This window comes from Chiroxiphia lanceolata, chromosome 4 (assembly GCF_009829145.1).
Source record: "Chiroxiphia lanceolata isolate bChiLan1 chromosome 4, bChiLan1.pri, whole genome shotgun sequence".
Taxonomy (NCBI): domain Eukaryota; kingdom Metazoa; phylum Chordata; class Aves; order Passeriformes; family Pipridae; genus Chiroxiphia; species Chiroxiphia lanceolata.
The window spans coordinates 49,989,622-50,014,545 of record NC_045640.1 but is presented as its reverse complement, the minus strand read 5'-3'; the positions used below and the strand labels follow the sequence as shown (position 1 = coordinate 50,014,545).

Here is a 24,924-nt window from a genome sequence, read left to right as displayed (position 1 = left end):
CATCTTCCAGATGTATATTCTGTTTGAGCTGGAATATACAATCTGATGTAGTACAAAATCTCATTTGTGACTACATACGTATTAAGGGCGTGATTTTAGAGCACTGACTTTTTCTGATTTTGTGGTTGAAGCTAGGATTCTGGATGCAGTAGTGTAAGGTATTATATGAAAGGCAAGTAGTTTGGTAATTTAAAGAGATATTTCTAATTGTGTGTTCAAAGGTATTTGGTGTGGATGTGGAGTTTTCCAGCTGATGGCTTCTACTTTTTTATTTCTATTAAATGTTACCTACCATAGAAAATAGACAAATGAGCACCTGAAAGCTTATTTTATTCCTTGCTGTTTTTAAGTAAAAGCACTTGATAATTATTTTGTCTTATAAAATTCAAGAGCTTTCTTAAGACAATGGTTCTTTCCTCTTTAATTATGCTCTTCTGGTTGTCTAGGAAAATGTATTTATGCTGTACTGAGCTCAAAAGTGACAACAGAGTACTTGAGGCACTGTGCAAGTATGTTTCTTCACTGCATCCAGCTTCTTCTGCCTTATCTGCATGAGTAAGTAAAACTGCAGTGAAATCCTTCCATGTGGGACCCAGAAGTTCCTGTAATGAAAACCAAATCTTAAATGGTTATCTCTTCTTGTTCCTTTTCCCCACTCCCATTTCATATACTTAGTACATTAGCAGACTGTTACATGGTTTTGGTTTTTTGGTTGGTTTTTTTTTTCCTGGCAGTAATCCAGTTCGTGCTATCTGAGTTGCTGAAATATCTGGGTTTTTTTCACCATTCCAAGACATTGGCATCCACTTTCTGTGAAAATATGTGGTCATGCAGTACTAGCAGTTGTCTCTTCTCTAAGTACAGATGTTAATAGAATTTCTCCAGTTATAAAATGTTCATGTAAATAAGGAAAAATGGTTTTTTAGCTATGTCACACATTAGTTTTAAATCGGTAGTTGCCACATATCCATATTTCTGTAAGTTTTACAGCTCTTCGAAAAATTTTTTATAAAATCACCAAATCACCTTTTGTTGAAAAAATAAACGATGAATTTCTATGTAACACCAACTGCAGTTCTAGCTGTGACCCAGCAATTCAGGAAAAACACAAATCAAATGCATCAACTTAAATAATGGGCAAGAGAGTTTGTCTTCAACTTTGGTGGTTTATCTGATGGAGGCGAATGGAGAGAACAAGCTGCTTTTCTTTCAGTGAGTACAGAAAATTTTAATATGAGTAAGAGATTGGGCTTTAATTTACAGATGTAAATGAAATTACAACTTCAGTGCGATCATATTATCTCCTGTGTGATGAGAAGCCTAATTTGGTAATAAAGTCCACTTTGCAATTATCTTCATTAACTGTAACCTAAATACCAAGGTATATAAAACTGCTCTAAAGGATATCTTTCTACTTCCAAGATAGGCGGGGAGTTAAAAAAGCCTGGTGTTTTGATAAATTAATCTGTTTTAGACATTGAGGATGAAAAATATTACGCACATCTACAAGATTGTGCCATAGGCTGCTTAAGGAAGTCTTGGATTATCAGTTTCAGAAAGAGAGGATAGTGCTTTGATTTGCTGAGGACTCAAAGTCAATTATAATGTTTGTTCTGAAATTAGTATCTACCACTTTCAATTCATTAGACTGTTATTGGGAAAAAAAATTCCAGGCAAGTTTAAATTCTAGTAGTCTTTTGCTGATATACTGCCTTCATTCGTATGCCACCCCTAATTTGCAGCGAATCATGGTAAAAGCTCCTGATTGCTAAAGGTGTTCTTCATGCTTGTGTCTCCATCGAATGGCACACTGAAATAAAACTGTTAATGTTCATATTCCCAGCACCCAGGCACCTTTCCTGCCCTTTGTTTTTGTGGTTGATGAAATCACAGCAGTTATTGCAGGAACCAACCACTGTAAAAGCTCAGTCTGTTTTGATCATGAAACAGAAGTGTTGCATGTGTGCACATCTGCAGTACTATCATCTTTTTGGTGTTACAGAGATGCAGTGGCTTGGCTCCTATGAGTGGAGCTTTGGAATGAAAGGCTACAGGCTCTTTAGGAAGGACAGGCATAGAGGAGATGAAGACGGGGTCAGTGACCAGCTGGAGTGCATGGAGCTCTGCCTGAGGATGGTTGAGGAGCCAACTGAGAGCTCATGGGTCAGGATTAAAGAGAGTACAGTGTTAGGTGACATTATAGTGGGGGTCTACTACAAGCTACCTGACTGGGAACGCTGAGCGGATGAGGTCCTCTGTAGACAGAGAGGAGCAGTCCCTGTTCACAAGCCCTGGTCCTCACAGAGGACTTCAACCTCTCCACTGTCTGTTGGAGGGACAACACAGCAGAGCATTCCAGGAGGTTCCTGGAATGCATTTATGGTTACTTCCTTCTCCAAGTGATAGAGGAGCCAATGAGCTGAGGACATAGTTATGCTGGACATTGTTTTCACCAACAAAGAAAGCTCATAAAGTTCAACAAGGGTCCTGCACATGGGGCAGGGCAAACCCAAGCAGAAATACAGGCTGAGTGGAGAATGGATTGAGAACAGCCCTGAGGAGGATGAGGGTTTTGGTGGATGAGAAGTTTGACATGACCCAGCAATGTGCACTTACTTCCAGTGCCTAAAGAAGGCCTAGAAGAAAGAAGAATATGTTGAAATTTGAACCAACTGTCAAACTACTGAAAAAGTGAGTAGCCTACCATAGAGAGGAAAGCAAATCAAACACATTTTGAAAGCTATATTTTCATTTATATATTTACTTACCAGTGTGTTTTTATCTACGTATGTATTGTATATGTAGATAATATCAGTTACAGCAGATGCAAAAGACCTGATGGACTGAGAAGTCCCTTCTGGTCATAGATTTTTAGAAAATTCATTAGTATAAGACAGATCCAGGGTGTAATATGCAGACTTTGGCAATAACTGAAACCCTTTTTTTCTTAGTAAGTCATATGAACCTGGTTCATTTTATCAGATAGGCAAATTAATATCTGCTGGCCTTTTTTTTTCTCTTCAAAGATATGTATGCATGTGTCTCCCTACATACCTTAACTACTTGTAAAAAAAAAATATTTATTTCAAGTCAGTTATGTTATTAATTTTCTTTAGCCTGAGTAAATTTATGGTAGCTCCCTAGTTGTTTTCTCTTAAATAGATACAGTAGTAATAGTGCAGGACTGAGCTGATCATCCTTGTCCCAGGTCAGATTTTCTGTATGATTTTGGACCCATTGCGCTCTGCTCTGGTGCTTTGGAGAGTGCAGTAACTGACTTTTGCTTGCTTTAAACAACATTTCTCTTGAGCAAGCTAGATCTGTCATGATAAAGCATGAACTGTAATTCTGAGAGAACAGCTTACTTCGATAGGTAAAATTTGGTTCCTAAATTCCTTTGTGCCAAGCCCACTTACAAAAGAGAGCAGTTCTTGCCTCTCTTTTCTCAGGTTTATTGCAGTAAGTGTAGCTACGGTGTTGGAGTTGGGAATGGTGTGTTTCAGCTGCTGCACTGTGAAGTGTTCCAGTTTTCATCTGCACTTCTTTATTTTACCTTTGCAGTCAACTCTTCCATAGCTATTATCCCCTGAAGATAAAAGAGTTGCCATTAGGGCAGAGACTTCTATTTGTTTTCTTTACCTGGATGAACTGAACTGCATCATTACTCTCATCCGGACACAGAGGCAAGTCAGCCCGCAGGACCAAGAGAGCCAGGTGCAGGCCTTCCTCCCCGAAGTGTTGAGCCAGGGCTGATCCCACGATGTCTCTCACCTGCTCCTTGCTCAGAGCACTGTGAGGGTAGCTTGGAGTGTCAAGTACTCGAACGCGGAGAGCCAGCTCGCAGCCATTTCTTCGCATAATCCCCAAAATGCGGCAGCTGCGTCCAAGGCTACAGCATGTAGTCACAGAGCTTGGGGAGCGACGGCTCTCAAAGTCTGAGCTGCCCAGCAGGCTGTTCCCAGCAGCACTCTTGCCAGTCTGAGTTTTTCCAAGGACAACAAGGTTGATTGTCATCTCATTGGTGTCTACCATTGTCTATGCTTTCTTTTATCCACAAACCTGTCACTAAGTGAAGTACAAATAAGGTGTTTCAGATAACTTAAAAAAAAAAAACCCAAACAAACAAAAAACTCCCACAAAAATTTCAAAATTCATTGTCTTTTGAGTGTTATTCTCTGCGAGAAATTCTTTCAGGATTGTGGTGTAGAATAACATTTAGTACAGGACATACACCTCTGTCTGATCAAAGGATGGATCTTCACTGTCTTTCCCAGTCTGCTGCTGAGAAATAACAAGACCTTGTGAAAGGTGTCACAGGTAGAAAAGCAACCTAACAGGCTTCACTCCTACACTGGCAGAAACTGAAGAGCTAGGAAAGAATCTGATGTGAGAAGAGATTTAGGAACAAGCAAAGCAGACAGAGCTAAGGAGAGGCAACAGAGAAGGGAGGAATTGGGAAACAACTGTGGAAAAGAGTGTTGCCATGCAGAGAGAGTAATAGGTTAGGAGAAGGAGGAAAACTAGGGGAGGAAGAAGAGAATGGTAACAAATAGGTGCTGCTGTTATTAAGTGACTACATTTCAGGATGTCAATATTTACTTGTTTTGGGGAAAAAAATGGATAATTAGGGAGAAGTAGAGTTTAAAGGAGCACTTATTCAAAGCGGAGAACAGCTTTCATGAGAATATGTCTTTCATCAGCTACCACTGAAGTTGAAATAGACTAATCTGAAAGGGCTTTCTGATGTGGATAAATATGTCACTAAAAAAAGAGAAGAGCTGAAATAGCCAATGCTGCAGCTTCTAATCCCATATGAAAATGAGATTTTGAAAGTGTATCCTACATAGACTTAATAACACAGTGGAAAATAAAAACATAGACTGGTGGATGAAGAGTTGGCTGGGTATAATTTCCAGTTACTGTAATTGTTCATAAATAAGACCTCTCATTCTCTTTGTACTTTTCTGTAATCCAGTATCTGAAGGGGGTTTGGTGCCTATTGATCGACTAACAAGAATACTGACTATTTAAGTAAATTCAGGCATGTTTCAAAAGGTAAAACCATAGTGGCACTTGGTAGTTCATTTTAAGTTTTCAGTGACATCCGAACTTCAGAAAGAATTTTTTAATTAAGATTCTATGTTTAGGTGTTCATAGAGAAATCAAGGATAATTTTAGACTGGGATTTCCTGTGATTAATTCATTTAGATTCTTGCTGTGCAGTTTAAGCTTTCTCCCTCAAATTAAAGCCATGCCTAAATCAAACTTTTGAAATAAGTTCAGTACAATGCCAAACATGCAAGAGCTAGTAATATGCTAATTTTGTTACAGGCAACGTTGAATACTGTACATGATAATCTTCCTTACTGAATTCACAGTGCGATTTTTGTGGATTTTTCAATGATCAATTTCCTTTTATAAAAGACACCTTATGAAATGGTTATCTTCATTTATTAATCAGTTTAGATGTGCATTGTATACTTTTTCTGTAGCATAATAATATGACTAGGTGGACATGCATTTGTGCATTCCTTTTTTAAATCACAATCAAATATTTGTTCTTTTTTCCTGTAATCAGCCTACCTTAAATACTTAAATTTTCATATTGTGTCACTTACCTTATTTTCACTTAAATTCTTCTTGCAATCAGACTTCATTCATAAACCACATGTGCAGTGTAAAAAGAAGTCCATATATGAACTTTGAAACTAACAGCAGCAATGTACCATGCTGTGACTGTTACGTACACATGAATCTGGTTAATCTATTACTAATAGATCCTCATTCAATTGGATATATTTGGTCAGTAATTGGCACTTGAATTTTTGCAACTTAGCTACAGATACCGTTTTTGCAGTTACTTTAATGATTGTATGATGATATTTTTGAAAGTTGCTTGAATTCCACCAGCATTTAAATGTGCAAGTGATAATGGAGGTTGTGGAATTACTTTGTATTGCATGTTCTGAATGTGAAGCCATTATTGCAATTAATTCATTGCAATCTCTTATTATTGCAATGAATTAATAATAGCAATATTTTCATAGCACAAGGTAAATAATTTGCAGACATAAAGATGTTTGCCTAACAAAGATGGATTAAAATAATAAAAAATGTATTAAGATACAGAAATTATTTGTGAATGAGGAAGAAAACTGAAGGCTTGCACAACGGCCAGTCATGTGCATTAGCTGTTGGCTGGATGACCTAATACATTCCTCTTGCAAGCACTGTTATTTACCATGCTGTATTTGCCAGAGATAAAAAGATTATCCGGAAAGGACCTATCACTTGCTTTTTAGACAATATCCTACAAGTGAGTAAATAACTGGTTAGAAAATAAATACAAATTTGTGTTTTAATGACGAGGTTCTAGTCAGAGAATGGAAGAGTGGATGAGCCCTTCCTGTCTGTTCACAAGGATAAGCCATCTCTCTGACTGTAAATGCCGGGGGGGTGGAGGCACATGTTTACTCCAAGGGTATTAAGATATTTGTCATTACAGTGAGAACATGAATCTGGTATGTAGGTTGTCTGTGGTGGGAGGAAAAGAAGATCATGCTTCCCAGAGCCCAGTGCTGCTGGGGACATTGTCATCCAAAGTGTAGCTCTGTGTGAGAGCCTGTAAGTACCAGGGCTGTTCCTGCCTGCTACAGCAGTGAAGTGAGACTTCAGTTCCTGTAGAAGCCTGTTGTGTTCTGCTATGGAGCCACAGGCACAAGCAGTGCTTTGACAGAAGGTAGGAGCTAATGGTACCATCACAGCTTCCTCATGTAAATTCACATCATTCATCATGAATGAGTTCATCATTAGTGTTACTTGGCTGTAGATGGCTGTGTAAAATTCTTTTTGCTGTATGTTTTTAAGAGCATGTAGACAAGTTGCTTTCAGACAGCACTCTGATCTTGTGCCTGCCTATTCTGGTGATAGGTCAGACATTAAATCTTTTCTTGTACTGTAAGTGTACCTGAGGCAACTACTGATAGTTTCCACTGTGAAAAACCTTACAGCTCTATGCTGTGCACAACCTTTTTTTCTTAAGGCACATTTATATATGAAGTGTATGGCTAGTGAATACAAACTCAAGACTGGATGAGAGGAGACTCAATAGTGAAGCAAAAGGGTAGATCAGTCTCATAAAACTGGATATTGTGAGATAAAATCCACATGCTTCCTTTAATTTGCCTATAAGTCTAGACTTCGGTTAAATTGTCGGTCTAGCTCTGTACTTTTCATTGGACTATTCCTATGCACAAATTTAGGGGTAGGTACAATTTCAGAAGAATTTGTAACAGAAAGTTAGAACTCAGTTTCACTTAGGAAGACTGTAAAATGCCTTCTCAAATGGGCTAGATGGGCGTTTTTTCCTTCTTTCAGAGAAAGTTGCAGGGAGAAGCTGTGAGCAAGCTATCTCCCTGGTATGCAGAGAGATAACATGTTTGCACACATGTACAAGGCCTCCTGAGGCCAGAGAGAATGGGGGAGGAGAGAGAGAAGATACAAAAAGCCTTGGAGAAGGCGGGGCATTGCTTTTTTCCACTGGGGGCCCCGTGTGTGCAACGTCATTAAGAAGTGGTCCTTGCATCTAAAATAAGCCTTTTTAAAATCCTTCCAGTGCCTTGGCATTCTTGGGAAGAATACTTTACAACAATAATGTCCCTCATGACATCTGAAGTGGTATATGTCCTAGCAGTCACGTTCAACTGAGCAAGTAGACTGCCAAGGAGATAATTTAAGTTGGTGTGGACAAGGATTTAGACTACCAAGAAAGCTAGAATCCCAGAAGCAGAGGAGTGTTGTATACAAAATACAGCTTGCCCAGCTGGATGCAGAACTGGGGTTTTATGACGGTTAGATGGCTGTAAAATTAGGAGTAGTGTAAATGAGGCACTACTTAAATGAGACCTAAAACTTGGCTAAACAAACTTCACCACAAAAAAAAAAAGCCATTTCTTTCCAGTGTTATTATGTGTGTAATACAGTCCGAGTTGGAACGCATCTGGAAGGTCTTACAAGAGCACAGGCAGAGGATTTTAAAAAGTTGTCTTCCTGGGAGGATATGACAGGGAAAAAAAAATCACACTGATTTATATGGCACTTGCATAAGCTCCTCAAATGTGGAAAAAGTCCTCCCCAAGGTGGCAGTATCAGCCTGCTCCACAGGTACTGTAAAACTCAACCGGGGTCCCCTTGCTCTGCAGTCTATGCCGAAATAAAATACCAGGTCAGAAATGAGCTACGACGTTAAAAAATACAGAATAATTACAGGACTTTTCAAACATCTCCTGAAATAAGAAATGTTAAAAACATTTGTCTCACTTTTGTCAAAAGAAATATTTTTATTTTACCTACAAAATGCAGACACCTTAATTAATGAATTTGAACAGCAGTAATGGAAAGGTAGTAGTTAAGAAACAAAGTGTTATTTACTGTTCCTTACATGATTCTTGTAAATCAAGACCTTTTGTTTTCTCTAGCTTTTAAGTTGAGCTAGTGAAAATTATTATGGGGTTTTAGATATGAGATCTTAAAATCTACTTATTGTCAGAATATGAATTTGCAAAGAACAAGTACAGAGCACAATAAAATTCTCTTGGATGCTTTTTAACACTGGTTGCTGCCAGTGGGTAAGCTATTTTTTTTGTTTGCTTTGTTTTTATATTACTTTATTTTTGAAATGGCAATGAGAAAACCAAGACTGAGCCTGTTATGGATTGGCAGACAGGAAGGATTCTTGTAACTGATAAAGGAAGCCTTATACTCTTTCCATGAAATACCAAGCAAATCTAGAGAGGAATTGTCAAGAATCTGAGGAAGTAAGGTCCCTAATCTAATTGAAAATAAGCATCATTTGTGTATCCAGCATCTTTATTTGTCTTCAAAAAAAACAAGGCTAAAATCATTTGCGAGTAACCATTAGTTTTGTATCTGTCTACAGAATTAACTAGAGTTGCAATGCACTTTAGATGCAGTATTGTGTCAGCTGCTGTTCTATTGTAGTCCCTGTGATCACCCAGTTGGTTTGCACACACCCTAAACAAGCTCTCCATGATGCTTGTTAGGGTACACCAAGCAGGCTAGATCTTGTAAAACTGAAATAGCAGAGTTTCTCTTTAGGCACATGGTATCTCTTACCATGTGTCATCTTTTAGTTCCCACGCCTTCCCATCCCTTACAGCTTCTTTCCTGATGTGGGCTCTCATTTTAGCCCAAGATGATGCCATAATAAGTAATTTAAGATGTGCTTTGATGAATTTCTCTTACTTAGAGAAAACCCAGTGAGGCCATTTTATGGATTACCACACACAGAGGCAGGCTGTTAGCTTGCCCAAACAACATGAGAAATCCAGGAAGGTATGCAGTCCATGTAGTCAGTGTGGCTTCAGTTCTGTTAGATGTGTAATTTCTAAGAAACAGCAGGCACGTCACTGCTTAGAGAGAAATAAGACAGATCTAGCGATGTTCTACGCCTTTTGGACTGCATTCACACCAAAGCCTTCTGTGCTGATTCTAAAGGATGACACATGTAAAGTATACTAAAGTTTCCTTAAAACAGATTATTTTTTTTAGCTTTGCTTAATGCAGTCCTCAGTATCTGTAGTAATTTTGAACATAAGTAATCAATTATCAGCAGTCTGCAAGATTATGTTTCTTTTTGCAGTATAGGTGGCTGTGTAGGTTATATGCTACTACATTGGCATTGCTAAGGGGAAAGGAGGTGGGGTGTAGCTGCAGACTAAGGTTGCAATTGCACCAGCTTTTGGCCAATGTCTGTTTATACAACTGTGGAATCAGCCCCTCAGGTTCCTATTATACTTCTTACAGCAGATTATGGGTTCAGGGCAAATACTGCTGCAGAAAGGCAGATCAAGGACCCACTTTGTATTTGAGAGGAAGTCGAAGAGTGAGAATGTCAGACTTTTTTTTCTCTCTATTCTCCAAAGGAATCACCAAGAGCCACAAGATATCCTTGTCCTTCATCCTCTGCAAATAATAGGTAACCTCAGGTTAGAAAGCAGTATCTTTGACATTCTGATCTAGTAGGTCTCTGCTATGGAAGTAGTGTGTGTCTTCAGTTGGCAGGAGTGATATTCTTCTGAGCACTCTGCTTCTCTGTGCACTTAGAACAGCATTGTAGCAAGCCAGAGGAACACAGTCTCTTCTTGTTTCGTGTTAATATGGTTTGGTGTGACATGGCTTTCCAAAATGCTGGGGGATGCATTGTAAAGTAGGGCATATCACTTTCTGTTGCAGGCTGCCAGTTTCTTAAATCTCCTACTAGTCCCCTTCTCCAGTTTAACTGATGATTTTCCCCATGGCACCGTATCAATTTTTTTTTAATCTGCAAGGAATGTTTTTAACATACCATATTGTGCTATGTTGTCTCTTGAGCAGATTACTGAGAGATATTTAAACTACCTTCTTTTCACCCATGCTGTCATGATATGTTTTCTCTAGTATAAAGTTGGATGTAAGTCAGAAGTGTACAGGTCTGGCTATAGGGCTGTGCTGTGAGGCTGACATGTTTGTGTCTGTTCACTGCTTCGTGTGAAATACGCAAAATATCCCAAGAAATAAAGATGATATTGCAAGTAAGATTACAGGTATGTAAATAATATTTTTAAAACAACAACAAAAAATCAGAAACTGTTGATTTCAAAGGCATATATTTGGGAAAGAAACAGTAATCAGAAAGGATGAAAATACAGACTTAAGGAAGAATCCTTTTTCCCTTACACATAGTTAGATGAACTCTGTGACTGGCCTCATACATCTTCTGTTGAGACAACCTGAGTCATATTCATTCACTTTCTTGTGCTTAGCCTCCAAATTTGTCCATGTGTGTAAAAACATTTTGCCCCTGGGACAAAAGTCCTGTGAATGGCGAACATATTTGGAAGCTCAGGAAACCCAATCTTGGCTGCTATTTCTATAACACTCATTCCCTAATTCTGAGAAGCTGCACAGTTTCTCAGTTTCCTCATCTAAATAATACAGGGAGTATTCAACCCTTTTGAAGATGTGTAGTGGGAGTGATTTAGCTGAAGGGAATGGATTTCTCTACAGCAATAACAGCATTGCTTGCATTTAAAAGAAAAAAATGTATTTTTATCATATTGTACAATGCTCTGTAGGGACCCAGATGACTTAAGACATACTTTCCAAAAATATTCCCATGATGCTTGGAAAGAGTATAACCATTGTAACACTAGTAAGCACAGAAGTTGCACTGATGCACAAAGTTGAACTGGTCATACTGCTACTCTTATGCATTCTAATCCTTAAGAGATATGTCATAGAAAGTCAGGAATACAGAGCTTATAAAGTTTAAACTCAAGGATGTGTAAAAATGATATATCTCAATAACATGAATATCTGTGTGTATTCAGGACAGATTTATTACTCAGTTCCTTCATTTTCTTATTTTCCAGGTTTTCCAGGCTGTTTGTATTTCTATGGATACAACATATGTTGAGGACTTCTCTTAAAACACCCAATAACTACCAACTTGATATTTTTTATATTTAGTTCCTATTAGGAATCTCTCCCATCTTCTCTTTGTATACCTACACTTTAGAGACAATATACTCAATTTTGAAGAGCATTTTTTAGAGAAATACAAGTTTAAGGAGCTGGACTACTGCTTAGAAATACTACACTTCTTGGTTTTATTAATCATGATTGCTTGTGATAGCCTGCACAGATGCTTTTTATATTTTAAAACATTCCAAACAAGCTGAATCTGAGGTCAACTTCCAATATATTTCATGATGTCAAGCCCCTGAACATGTAATGGCAAGAATTTATCCTGTAAAAGTTGTCTTACAAGCCAGTGTGACTTGTTTTGGCAACACACTTGTTTAGAAAAGCAGAATTGCTTCAGATTGTTTATTAAAATTCTGATAAGTAAAGGGGAAAAGTATATGGTTACAGAGCTGGTATGTGGTTTGGGACTGGGAGCCCCAGATTCAGTAATTAACTCCAATGCTTGTAACATTCTAATATTAACTGTCACAAAATACTGTGAAGCTGGAGCTTTTTAAATTCATGTCTTTTCTGTGTGAGGGGACAAAAGAAAAAAAAATCCCCACCTGCCTTTCACGGTGGAAAGGATTTAAGAAATCAGAATGTTTCCTCTCTTGAATGCTGTGTGTTATAGCATCTGTAGTGTGCTATGTTCAGGAACGTGTTACCTCTATAAGTTGTGGAAATGTGTCTAGGATCTTTCAGGCCTTCAAGTGTGATAGACTATTACCTTACTCAGTGGCTGGAAGTCTGTTATTGATGCAAAATATAGAGCTGCATCACCACTTGCTCTCCTGAAATTGAAGGTTTGTAGGCGTAGAAAAGAAAAGTCTGTGCAAATGCTGCAGAGCTGAAGCCTAGTTACATGCATAACTATGAGCAATGGAAGACACACTTGAGCTTCAGATACATCAGAGGGCTGAGAAGTTGCAGGTTGATTGGACTTTTCTCTGGATTCCTCCATGGTTTTATATCACAGCTTGACAGACTTCTTCATCTGCACACAGTGGAAGCCGCCTGCTGAGTATCTTCAGATAAAATAGCCCGAGCTATAGCACTCTGCATGGCACACAGAAAATGTGAAGCCAGATCCTTCTGATGTCATATACTTTTGAATAAGTCACCAAAATTTAAAAGCTGGAAATGTTAAGGGTATTACTGATACACAAGGAAACAAACAGGGACTAGAAGAAAGGTTTCAGAAGTCAATTTACATTATTTATTTTATTTTGATTTTTTGTTATTTTTTTTCCCTTGAGGTCTACAAACCAGTTTGCCACTACAAATTCAATGAATGCACTCTTCAGGTCCTCAAAGTCTTGATGTAGACACCTTCTCCTTCCATCTACTTCCCTCCCCATCTGGACTTCGCTTGTTTTCTTCTTCATGTGGCTGTCTTTCCAACCAGAAAGAGTTGGGTGCAACTTCTGTCCATTCTATTCCTTAGTTGAGGAAGAACTTCAGAACTTCAGAAGAAAGTTTTTAGCGTGGTTTTTTTGTTTCTTTTTTTCCCCACTATCAGACATCTGGCATCCTGGAAAAAGTTTTCCTGATGGTGCTTCCAGTCCTGATGCAAATCTGGGCTCCCTGTACAGAGTGGGATAATGTGTCAGAAGGGAAGACTGATGATTACATGGCCTCACAAACCAACTATCAAATTCATAGACTCTGATACAGTAAGTGAAAGTATTGTCTCCCCTTCCTGTAGTCAGCTGTGGTTTTTGTCCAAATAGTTAAGCCTCTGATATATTTTACAATACAGCACACTAAACCATAAGACGAGTTTAAAATGTGGCATCATGCTGTGAAGAACTACTGTGGCAGAGATGAGAATATTCCATCTGTAGCACCATGCAAATGCAGCACTGCTGGTGAAAATTCAACTATAAATTGCTCTCATGCAATGTTCAATAGGCCTTTTCTCAGAACAGAGGCGTACAGGGGACACCTCTGTATAGCAGAGGCCAAACTATGAGTCCCAGAAAGTTCTGTTTCCCAGTTAAGTAATAAAAATAATTCAGAGAGTCAAGTGAAGTTTGGTTTTGGTTTGGAAAAACACAAAACTTATGTAGTGAGTTCCTGTTTCTACATTATCTTCCCTGTAGCTCAAACAGTGCTTGCCCATTGTCAACGGCTAAGATTTTACAAAACTTTTCTTTAGAGTCAGCATAAAATCATCAACGGGCCATGAAGAGCAAACAAGAGTAGTAATTTTTTCAGTCTACACCCACATTTCTTTCCTTAGAAATGGCATTTGTCTCAGATGAGAGAAAGGATTCATTTGAAAAAAAAAAAAAAAGATGGAAACTGTAATGTGGGAACAAAAACTGTCAGCATTTCCGTAACCTAACATGACCCAATTTTCATGTCTTAATTTATAATCTTGGTGTAAAGAGAAAACATGGTTTTGTTTTGCTTGTTTCAGATTTGAATAACTGCATGATTATATATAAATTTACAGCATTTGTGCAGAAGATGTGTTGGTTTTAACGTCTGTCAGAGAGCTGCATCTTAAATTGCTTTTCATGATCATCTTTTGGCTGTTATTTTCTGGATAATTTGTGACTTCTAACTGGTTTAGAGAATTCTTATTCTAGCAAAAGGATAAATCCAGCCTGAGTCAAGAAAGTACTCTCTCTTTAACATGTATACAGCTAGAATTCAGTGGCTAAATTATCTGTTTTCTTAGAAAAGATAAACTAGTGACAACATTCAACAGTTAGGTGAGTTTTGGTGCTTCCTGAGGGGGCTCTGAAGGCCTATAGTGAAGACCTATGAAATGTATCTTAAAAAAGTTGCAACAGAGGGACAGTCTTAAACGAATGATAAAGGAGAAATCTTTTAATTAGAAGTCCATGTGTAGTGATTTGGTACATCTTTGATACCATCACTTAAGCTGTTTGGGTATAAAATAGGTTGTCTTCTGGCAAGATGTGAGAGAGTTCACTGAAGCCTGGAAAAATATCTTCAGTCTTTCTTTAAGACCCCCAAGGACAGATTTTTTTGCCATATTTATTCATTGAACACTTAACTTCATTGTAGACACTTCCTCAAAAGTTTTATGAAGAGTTTCTTAGAGCTGAAATTCTTTATCTAGCATTAGCACCAGAGTTCCACAGGCAGCCCATGGAGCTGTCAGGCTTTGCAAATGGATGTGTCAGGAAAGGCAGACATGTGCTAGAGCATGCAGAGAAAGCATGAGAAATCATGAAATAGAAGGAGCTTGCAAAAAAGGAGTCTAGTAGATGGGAGATTCAGTAACTGTATGAAATATGCACTGTATCATGCTGACTAGTGCTGCAGTGTTCAATACTGGTCCACAAAATTTGGTGTGCTGTCTCCATCCCCATGATATTCACTGTTATGGAAGACTCGGCTTGTGGACCCTGGCAGCTGAAAAGAGGAGCTACACAGATGACTTCACACTGTTTAGAATACAAATTTCTGTATTTGGGGAATATTATGGAATTGCTAACAAATTAGTCTTTTTTAATTGTAGTGGCATGTATGCATTTCCTGTCCCAACATGTACATGACTGTTCATAGCACACCAAAACAGTTGCAGATTATTTTTTGCCTTTGAATACAAACAGCATGAAGAAAAAGTATTTTCTAGACATCAAAGAAAATTAAGTCAAAATGACCGAGGACAAAAAACTGAGCAAAAATCTAAATATTGGCCTGTTTTATGGCATTTAATGATATCAAAACCAGCTATTAAAGGAAGGCAAAGAGAGGAAAAAGAAAGAGGAGATGGCCTACAGTTTGTATTTAATCATAGACAAAAAGTAAATTGTAATTTGGACTGTAATGTGGTGAAAAGAGCCTATTTGGACCTTAATACAAGGAGGATGTGGTAATCCAGACTCTCATTTTGATAAGACATATTGGGTACTTAAGTCTGCCCTTGCACATAAATGACTTTTATTTATAGTGTTTCACCTTTCAGATTTCTTGGATCTGAACATATCTAACCTTATTGAAATACAAATCTAGACATTGGAGTCACTTACCTGCAGCTATGTCAACAGTGTAACACAGCAAACCAACGGTTTAGAGTGAGAAGTTAAATATATCAGAGGAAACTGGGGAATTGCAGAGGCAGCGGGTGATTTCTTACATGGAATATTGCCAGGGAATACCACATACCTGATGGCAAAAATGTCAGGTGAGCATGCCTCTCTTACTCCTTCTTCTCCAATACTGGGTTTACACAGCATAAAACAAAGGAAAAAAAAAGGTGGGTGCCCAAACTGAAAGGGAAGAGTTCAGGAATATGGCATGTATGCAAAGTGCAGGACAAAGTGTTGCACTAGTGAGGAAAAGGCACCACAAAGTAGGGCGGAAGCTATGACGTGAAAGTCATGAACATTGGTTATTTTATTGGTTGCAGGAGTCTAACTTGAGTCTAAATGAGGAAATGGACTGGGTGAAACAAATAGTAAGATTGTACAGCTTTGCTTAGTGTAAGTTAAAATAACCAGACTTTCTTTGGAAACCTTAGAGAACCTCTGTGTGTTTGCATCTGATATCAGGAATGTAAATTCAGACTGTCTGCAAGATTAGGAAAAGTTATTGTGCAGCTGCTGGTGGGTCTCTCTGAAAATTAATATTGGTCCTGGGGCAAAAAGCAGCTGGAACTCCTGAGGCTTGGGAAAAGAGTGTCACAGAGGGATGCTCCAAGTAGTCTGCATCTTCATTGTCTTGCCCCCTAAATAGTGTCTAATTTCCAGAAGTGCTTAGCCTCCAAGAATACTTATTTGAGGTATTGAGTCAGTAGGAAGAGAGAAAAGTTGTGGTTTTCAATTAGAATTGTGAATTTGAGTGCTTAAACATTGAAGTAACAATCCTTCTTTAAAAAAAAAAAAAAAAAAGAAAGAAGAAAAGAAAAGGAAAGGAAAAAGACAAGAAAGTCCCACCCATGTCTCGCTTCTAAACTGGTCCCAGATAACTGTGCAGGGGCGGTCTCTTGGAACCTGAATGCAGCTCTGGCAAATCCTGCAGCATTCCTGTTGGAAGACTTTGCAGAAGTATATTTCAAAGGCAAGACTTGCTTTGAGTGAAAGGCCATATGTTTACAGGAACTTTGATCCAACTTCCGCTGGCATAGATGGGAATTTTAGTGCTGAATTTGTCAGCTTCTCCTCCAAATCATACAATTTTCCTCCTTTTCTTGTGCATCCACTGGCTTCCAAAAAGTACCTTTGTCCTGCTCTTTCCTGTGTTTGCCAGATTCTCTCGAGTTCACCTTGAACCTTTTAGACTCCAGTCTGCAGGTTTTCAGATTCACCAACTGAAAAGAGTGTAGGAAGGGTTTCAAGCATAAAATTGTGACTGTGACAGTAGCTGAAGAACACTGAATGGGCTTTAATGCGTAAAGGTATTGAACAAAAGAAGGATGAAGGACTTGTGGGTTGGCACTAAGTTTATTGAGGAAAAAAATACATTGCTCATGTATTGAGCCAGTAGAACATGATAATGGTAAAATGTCATTAAGATTAGTTTGATTTCCGTGCATAACAGTAACTTATGACTCTTTCAGATATGACAGATCAAATTCCTTTCTGCTGTTCCTCAGAATAACTTTGTTGGGTTCATTTGCTTTAACTACTATAGTGCTCTCTTGGTTGGGTGTGCTTATAAATCATTTGAGTAGTGCTGGTTAAAACTGAAATAACATTGATGTAAGCGAGACCTTTCACTTCAAATTGAGATGGCAAAATATTTTCATCCTCTTGAGAGGAAATGACAATGAGCTATGGTGTACTAAAGGAAAGCTGAGCATTGTAACTCTTGGGATCACATTGAGAAACTCTTTGTAAGGCCATGGCCTCTCTCACTTCATATTTTCAAGTGTCCAAACTGACTTTATTTCTGTTCAAAAGGAGGACAGTCAGACTTTTATTTTTCCTGCAAGTTTGCATTCTCATTTCTCTCGCTTTCACAAAGAATGTTACCTCAGAAACATTAAATGGGAAACATGTGCTTCAGGGCTAATGGTATTGCTTCTTTGTAAGGTCAACTCCAAAGTCTCAACATAAAGGCTTTGTTAATCTAAAGTGAAATAAAAGCAGCTGTCATAAAGCATGTGATATATAAACTCTCATTCAAAGTTGTATTATATTCCTCTTATTATTTTTAATAGTCTGAATTGAGAAAGAGAAAAATATTTATTGAAGGGATAAAAAGCAGCACTCTTCTAAACTTCTCAAGAAAGGGAAGACAAATATTTTGCCCCTGATAAAAAGACACTATCTTTAAGTGCCTTTTTTTCCCCCTCAGTACTCATTTCTCTTAGGTCATATGTTCTGTCTACAGAAGAGCAAGGAGTGTTGGTATTCTGTAACTGAGAATAGCAGACAAGAGAGGTAAATTTCACAGCTTTTTCAAGCCAAAGAAAAAAAGAACATTTTTCCTTTTACTTATTATGAAATCCATGGATTGTTACCTGCCAGGACAGGTAACCATCAATTGCTAGACATGAACAGTTATCCTGATGATGTTCATTTTATGATTGTATCTATGCAGCTTTTAAGATACATGATGTTTTATTTATTTATAGGTGTCAGGAAAAGTTGCTGCTGTGAATCAATGTTCATGTCTGATTCTTCTCTCTAAAGATTCTTTTGCAAGGACATGTATTAAAAAACAGGACCCACAAACACAACTTGGAGGCCAAACTATTTCATCAAGCAACTAAAAACTTCTTGACAAATGTAACCTATGAAACTGAAAACTAAAACTGCCTGCAAGTGTTGGGTATGAGCTTTTTCCGAGACTATAATGACCACTGTCATTATAATGTGTCAAATCACATTATGGAAAAGTGTACGAATATGTGAGTGGTTTATAAGATGTTGGTGGAAATGTGCCTTTTAACGTACCTCAGTGAAAAAAGAATTAACTGAAGAAATTTTAAATTACGTTTTCTTCACTGCCTTGCTGGTCCTCACCAAAGCTATTACCTTTGAAATCAGAAAGTTTTGAAAATCTATAGAGAAGTTTGGTTTCTTAAAAAAAATTATATGTACATTTCTCATATGTATCATGAATGTTTATTTTTCTCATCTTAGTTGTTGTTTTCCTGGCATGCAACAGATAATTTAGTTGTTGGTACAGCTATATAGTCTTTGATAGCAATAAAATTTATGGACAATAGAGAAAAATAAAAATAAAAATTGTATTAGGAGAAAACAAAACAACAATTCTACAATTCGTAAGAAGTACAGTGCTTTCCCTCTCAGTTTCAGCTGTCTTTTCATTTCCCTAATTTCAAAATCAATTTTTTATCTTATTTAACATCTGTTTAATATATTTCATATTTTTGCTCCCCAACTTCAGCAAATTTTTCTCCTGTCATTGTAGATATGTTTATCTGAGTGTAGTTTCATGACAGTATAAAAAAACTTTGTTTTTAGTGTACAATTATAGCTATTCTTAATAGAGCCTATATCCATTTCATAACATACATCTTGAGATACTTGTTTTGGTGAACTTTAACTGTAATATCCTCAAATCTCTTTTATAACTCTTTTGGATATCTTTCTTCTGTTTTTCTTCTTTATTTTCTTTTCTGGAAAATCACAGTTCCTCTTTTTACAGTTCTTCAAGAAATCAGAAACCTTATTAAAAACTGTCAAAATTAAAAAAGGATGTTCTGTGAAACCAAAATATCTGTTTAAGTGTTTTTATTGTCCATTCTTCTTTTTACACAAGATCAAAGCATCAAGGGACAAGAAAATAGAGTGAGAAAAATCAATTGAAGCTTGCAGAATTCATGCTCATGCCAAATATTTATCCAGTGATTCATCAAAAATGTTGCAAAATGTAGTACTGGATTTTTAATGATCCCAGGTTTCACTGCCAGTTCTTGTAAGACATCCTGTTTTTGTGCAGTGCTTTAAACAAAAGAAAAAGTCAATACATTAGGTTGAACCGTAATTCAGGGACAACTGGAAGCCACTAATGGGATGGACATAGCTCATTATGAAGTGGGTTTTGAAGGAATGTAGATACTTATATCGGTGGTACTAGAAAACTCACATTTGATTGTAGAGAAATATCTTGTAAATTAGCAAGTTCCTGTTTCTGCTCACAGAATAAAGGGGTTTCTCAAGAGTGAAGCAAATGTGAAAAAGAAGGGGTCAGATATGACAAGAGTAATTTCTCACATTTCAATTCAGCTGAAATAAAAGGTGAAATTTCAGCGTTTCAAACGGTGAGATAGTGAGCAACAGGTTACTTGCTAAAGGGCACTGATATAGTTTATGGGGATCCTTGACATGTGAAACAAATGGATGCACGGGAGATGCAAACAAACCCTGACCTCTGTTGGCAAATTAGGCATTGGTTACGCAAGACACAGTGATAATATAAAAGAGGAAACGAAATAAGGTAAAGAAGAAAGGTGTGAGTCAATATCAAAGAAATGAAGGACAAAATAACTGTGAATACTAGCCAAGATCTCTGTAACAATTTATCAAGTACAACTGAAAGTTGTTTGCATGAAATCTATTATTTTGCTGAACTTCAGCATGTACAAACCACTAATAGAGAAGGGTTAATTACAACAATTTTTAACTAGTGGGAATTGCTGTATTCTATCTAATACCCTTGTTCCCTCTGTAGATAGCTATACTTTGGATACAGGCCTGTTTCTTTTGTATAAGGAGTAACACTGTAACAGGATCTCAGTCTATAAAGCAGAGGCCTTGAGAGGCTTCAGCTCCTGAAGCAGTTTCCTGAGTGCCTTTCCATGGTGCTCTGCATAAAAGTGAAGCCAGTCCAAACACTGCTGTTTTTCAGTCTAACCACAGGTACTTTCCACCATGTTTCCTACTATATTATGTATCAAAAACTTTTTTTTTTTAAAGTAGAAACAGCAGAATTACTGTACAACCATATATATATATGAAACCACATATAATATATATATATAAATGAGATAAACGTATAGCTAGCAAAAAAAAGAGAAGCAGATGCTAAGAGGTGACTCTAGAAACTCAGATTTTATGTTTTAAGGAGCAGAACTGCTACCAAAGATAAGTTTTGCTGACAAAGCAAGCATAGGATGCCTGCTATTCAAGCTGCATATCATGTGTCTATATGAACAGCTTACTGTAAAATTTATTTTAAAACTGATCCATGACCTTTTTTCGTATGATATTCTTAAAAGTGAGAAAGCATAGTTCAGTGCAATAATGTAGAGTGCAACCACATATAACCACAAAGGTTATATATGTACTAATGAAGGTATAAAATAGAGAACAAAGTTGGAATGAAATGCTTGGGAAAACTTTGGCTCTCATACTATGCAGAAAAAGGCAAGCAGATTTGTCTCTTGTGAAACATGAAGGAAATCACGTAACATACAAGTTTCTTGGCTTCTCTTCCTTCCAGGATTACTGAGGTAATGAAGATGGGATTCTACTTGTATTTTTAAAAATGTTATTAATGGCATTCCTGATTGGCAATGGAAATACCTTTCCTGACTCCTAATGGACTACTCATTTCTTTTGGAGTTGTAAAACACCGACTGTTCCCAACCATCTTAAAGATGCCCCTTCTGTCACACCAGAAGAAAATTTCCAGCAAAAAATCCATCAAACTTAACACAGTGTATACACCTGGAGACAAGCAAGGGGAAATGTCCAGCCTCTCTAATGGGAACTGCAGAGAAATGGGCACATGCTGCTCCACAGTACTTCATGTCCTTCACTAGAGCTGCTGCTTTGGCAGTGTTTTCATACTCATCACAGAGCAGCAAAGAATATTATAACTAACATGATATCTTCATCTTGTTGTTAAAAATATCAATGCCAACAAAATATGCACTTTAGGGAAATGTCAGATTATTACTTGACCATAGTTTTCTACATCAGAAAGTATGGAAGAGTATAAGAAAAGTATCTCAGACTGAGTTAATTTGAATAGGAATTAGAGTGCAAGAAGAAGAGAGCTGAATAGTTTTGCTCTCTTGCACTAATCCTTAAGACAGTGGAGAGATAATAGCAGAGATTTGACAGAGAAAGGAGTCTGATGCTCAGAAGGAAATCTATAGCCTTCTTGCTACGCTTCTCTCTAGATTACGCACCAAGAGGTTTCAAGAAAAGGTTGAAGAGTTTTAGGGATCTGTGAGGGAAGTTCCCCTCTCTTCACTTTTGAAATAAAAGGTTTTGTTAATACTCTTGCAAATAAAACAGTAAAAAGAAAATACGTGGTTTGTTTTGAGACATGCACAGAGGCATTTATGGCAGCTGTAAAGCATTGTTGATATGATGCTGTTATCTTTTTGAGCCAGCAAAAAAGTGGCTGAGTGGTGATGTAGGCTTTGATCCCTACCACCTGTGCTACACAGGTGGTGGAATGCAAATAGGGATTTGCTGCTTGAATGCTCTGCTCCCTTCTTAAAAATATGTGTGGGTGAGCATAGGTCTGCTCTGAGTGGGTTTGTTTTTCTCTAAAGAACTACAGTAGCTTTGATTTACAGGTAGTTATTTTAATTCTTTTACATTGCAAAACTAAAGAAGAAGCTGACTTCTGATGAGCAGCAGCCTCTGGTTTTCTCCATTGAATAATGGAGGTGAGTGGCTGCCTGCTGAAGCAAAGTTGGTGTTGAGGTGTGGGAATTAATTATTCAGGTACAGAATGAAGGAGTTTTCTAGATATAGGCTGGGGAAAAAGAGAAGATTGGGATAGTGTACAAGTGGTGGTGATTGATAGTTTAAGTGAAGGATACGTGGATGAAATCCTCTTCCCTGCTTATAGATGCATAAAAGGATCTGCATCCCCATAGCTATCTTGGTATTTTACAGTACTTGTTACCTGTAGAGGAGATATTTGTCCCTGTGTATCTTAATGTCAGTGTTCTTTCACTTCTCTGTTGGATGAGCTGAAATTTAGAGGGCTTGCTGCCTTTTTCAGGAGAGTCTGAGTCTCTAAATCTGATTAGCAAATCTTGTTCTGGTCTAGCTTGGGAACATTTCAATGAAGCTGTTTCTGTGCATGTCTAAAAGTCCATCCACTCTCTGATTGGTACCAAACAGCCTCAGTCTCTAGAGATTTGTCCTAACTTGTGAGCTTCCTGGGGAAGAAGTTGATGTTTCAGTTTTCAATTGTTACAGATAGATGCATGTCATTTGGATACGTATCCAGTGTATATGTGGCCAGTGTTTTGGGGGAAAGCTGGAGGAGAGGAAAGGCACAAGAAGCAGTGAGTTTGATGCTTTCTTGAAAGGCTAGTCTATCTGAGGGCCTGGGTGCCATAATATTGAACTAAAACCTGGCAGAGAGACAGGTTTAAGTTTGGATGCAGAATAGTGATTTATTTTTCAAGCTCTACACCACTCTGAGGTAAGTTGTATGTGCTTCATGGCTTTAAGTCATACATACGTTTTGGTACGTAGACTGTCAGGTAACCTTTCCAATAAAGTTAAATGCCTCCCCTCTAGTCTTAGTAACTCAGACAGAACGAAGTCCTGGAGCTATTGAGCTGAGAGGGCTTTGCATTTACAGGTATATGCAGCTCTGCAGTGTGTTTTGTATCTATTGATGTGTAGCGAAGGGAAAGCCAGTGCTTTGGTTGAGTTGTTAGAGGAAAGTCTTTACTGTCTGCCACTGCAGTCCTTATTGGTCTCACTCCATCATGGACATCTTGAGTGATGGAGGTGATAGAGCTCAAAACCAAAAGGAACTTGTACAGTTGTGCATGGAAGTTAGCGCTTTTCAAAGAGTTTCTCATTGTCCATTCATGCTGATCTTAAAATGCAACATATGAATGGGAAATGGTTAAAGTACTGTATTTTTTAAATCCTACATCACTTAATTTTGAATTTATGTAAATAGGCCAACCACATAAGTAGTTTTATTCTTTTGCTCCTTCTCACAAAGAAGAAAAAATTTCACAAAGTTTAAAGTAAAAAAAAGAAGTTTGTATGGAAAAATTGAAGCTGGAGTCAATTAGCCCAAGTTTTGAAATTATCTTTAGTCTGGATGAAGTTCCACCAGCTTGAAGGCCAGTGCCTGCAACTGGTGTAAGGCAGGTGTGCTCATGATTAACGTATGGACCTGAAGTGTGGTTCAGCTGCCTCAGTGGATCACACTAACTATAGGAGGCAGAGGATCAGCTGGTATCAGTTAGCCATCGAGACATATGCCTCTGGCTGGCTTGCTGCCTGGCACACGCCTGTGAAGTAACAAGAGACAGACAGGACTTATGAGTACACTGGGAGACAATTTGACACAGAACCAAGCAGGCAGCTCAGAAGATGAAACAGGGGGTTTTAGAGGTAGGCGTAGAGTAAATTACCAAAACGTTTCTTTTTCCATGTGAATAATTTGAAGTCTGACTTCATAATAAGTGATCCCATGTGGTGCTTCCTTAGAGTAATACTTACCTATTGTAATCCTTTAAACATTCTGAGATGCCTGCAGTATGAAGTCATTTCAATCTATTACCTGGAATGTACTAATCACACTCAACAAATTTTTTAACTGCTATTAAATATTTGAATGTCATTTTTCCTCCTCATTCTGCTTCCTCCCCATCAGGGGCAGAGATGTTACTGTTTCTGCAGCAATTCTGGCGTAGATACAGCTGTATCATCTATGATTGAGTTGGTGATGAATAATGGTGGTTGAACAGAATGTTTTAGCTGAATGTGTATGTTTAGATCATATAAATCAATAGTCTATTATAGTGAGTAACTTTCTTCCCAGTTCAGCTGCTAGTTTTTAGAAAAAGCATTACTACAGGGGTGGTAACTTCCTTTTTTTTTTTTTTTTTTTTTTTTGCCTTCCATCAAAAGTATGATAAACATAGTGATTGTTTCCTTTTATGAGAAAATTGTATAGCTCTGGCTTGACTCTTGATAACTGTCTTGAAAACTCACTCAGTTGATTGTACTCGTTTTGGTGATGTGAAACAAAAGAAACAACGTTCCGTGCTTGTAGGTCTCATTGCAAGGAATAGCACTGAGAATCTGAGGAATGCAAGAGTTTTCCAATAAAAACATCACAGTAATTGCTTTTAAAGGAGTGAATCATACGTGTAATCTTTCAAATATGCTGGCATGGATTTTGTTAAGACTGACTGACTTGGCTGGTGTGTTGGGTGCTATTCTTTAGAAACATACCTAATGATAATAATAGCGCTCTTGTCTGATCTCAAAGCAAGGTAGGGCCAAGTGAGGCTAAATCTTGGACATGAAACCTGGGACACAATAGTTTGCAGAAGCAGATGCTTTTTAGTTTGGGAGATGCTGCACTGCTAGAAATGATCTCTGTAATTACCATTGTGATCCTGACAATCTGATGACAGTTATAAGAATCATTCAGGTTGGAAGGGGCCTTAGGAGGTTGCCCAACAATGAATTCAGAGACAGTCTCATGTTCTTTAAT

At 37.8% G+C, this 24,924-nt stretch overlaps 1 protein-coding gene across 2 annotated transcripts; it reads right to left on the bottom strand.

The window, feature by feature from the left end:
* Positions 1 to 5,742, bottom strand: GIMD1 (GIMAP family P-loop NTPase domain containing 1). 2 transcript variants are annotated; one of them, XM_032685738.1, is made up of 3 exons: positions 5,619 to 5,742; positions 3,640 to 4,065; positions 1 to 602 (listed from the first exon to the last, which is right to left on the bottom strand). In XM_032685738.1, the coding sequence occupies exons 2-3, from the start codon at positions 4,030 to 4,032 to the stop codon at positions 330 to 332; spliced, it is 666 nt and encodes a 221-aa protein (XP_032541629.1). In that variant the 5' UTR covers positions 4,033 to 4,065; positions 5,619 to 5,742; the 3' UTR covers positions 1 to 329. The 2 variants fall into 2 exon arrangements, with proteins under 2 accessions (XP_032541629.1, XP_032541630.1); XM_032685739.1 differs by having other exon boundaries at positions 3,772 to 4,065.
* Between the last annotated feature and the right edge of the window lie 19,182 nt (positions 5,743 to 24,924).

Coding starts and splice junctions, on each gene's coding strand:
- GIMD1 (XM_032685738.1), bottom strand. CDS start 4,032: ATGGTAGACACCAATGAGATGACAATCAACCTTGTTGTCCTTGGAAAA. Junction 603..3,639: donor ATGCAGTTCAGTTCATCCAG/GTAAAGAAAACA, acceptor TTTTCATTACAG/GAACTTCTGGGTCCCACATG.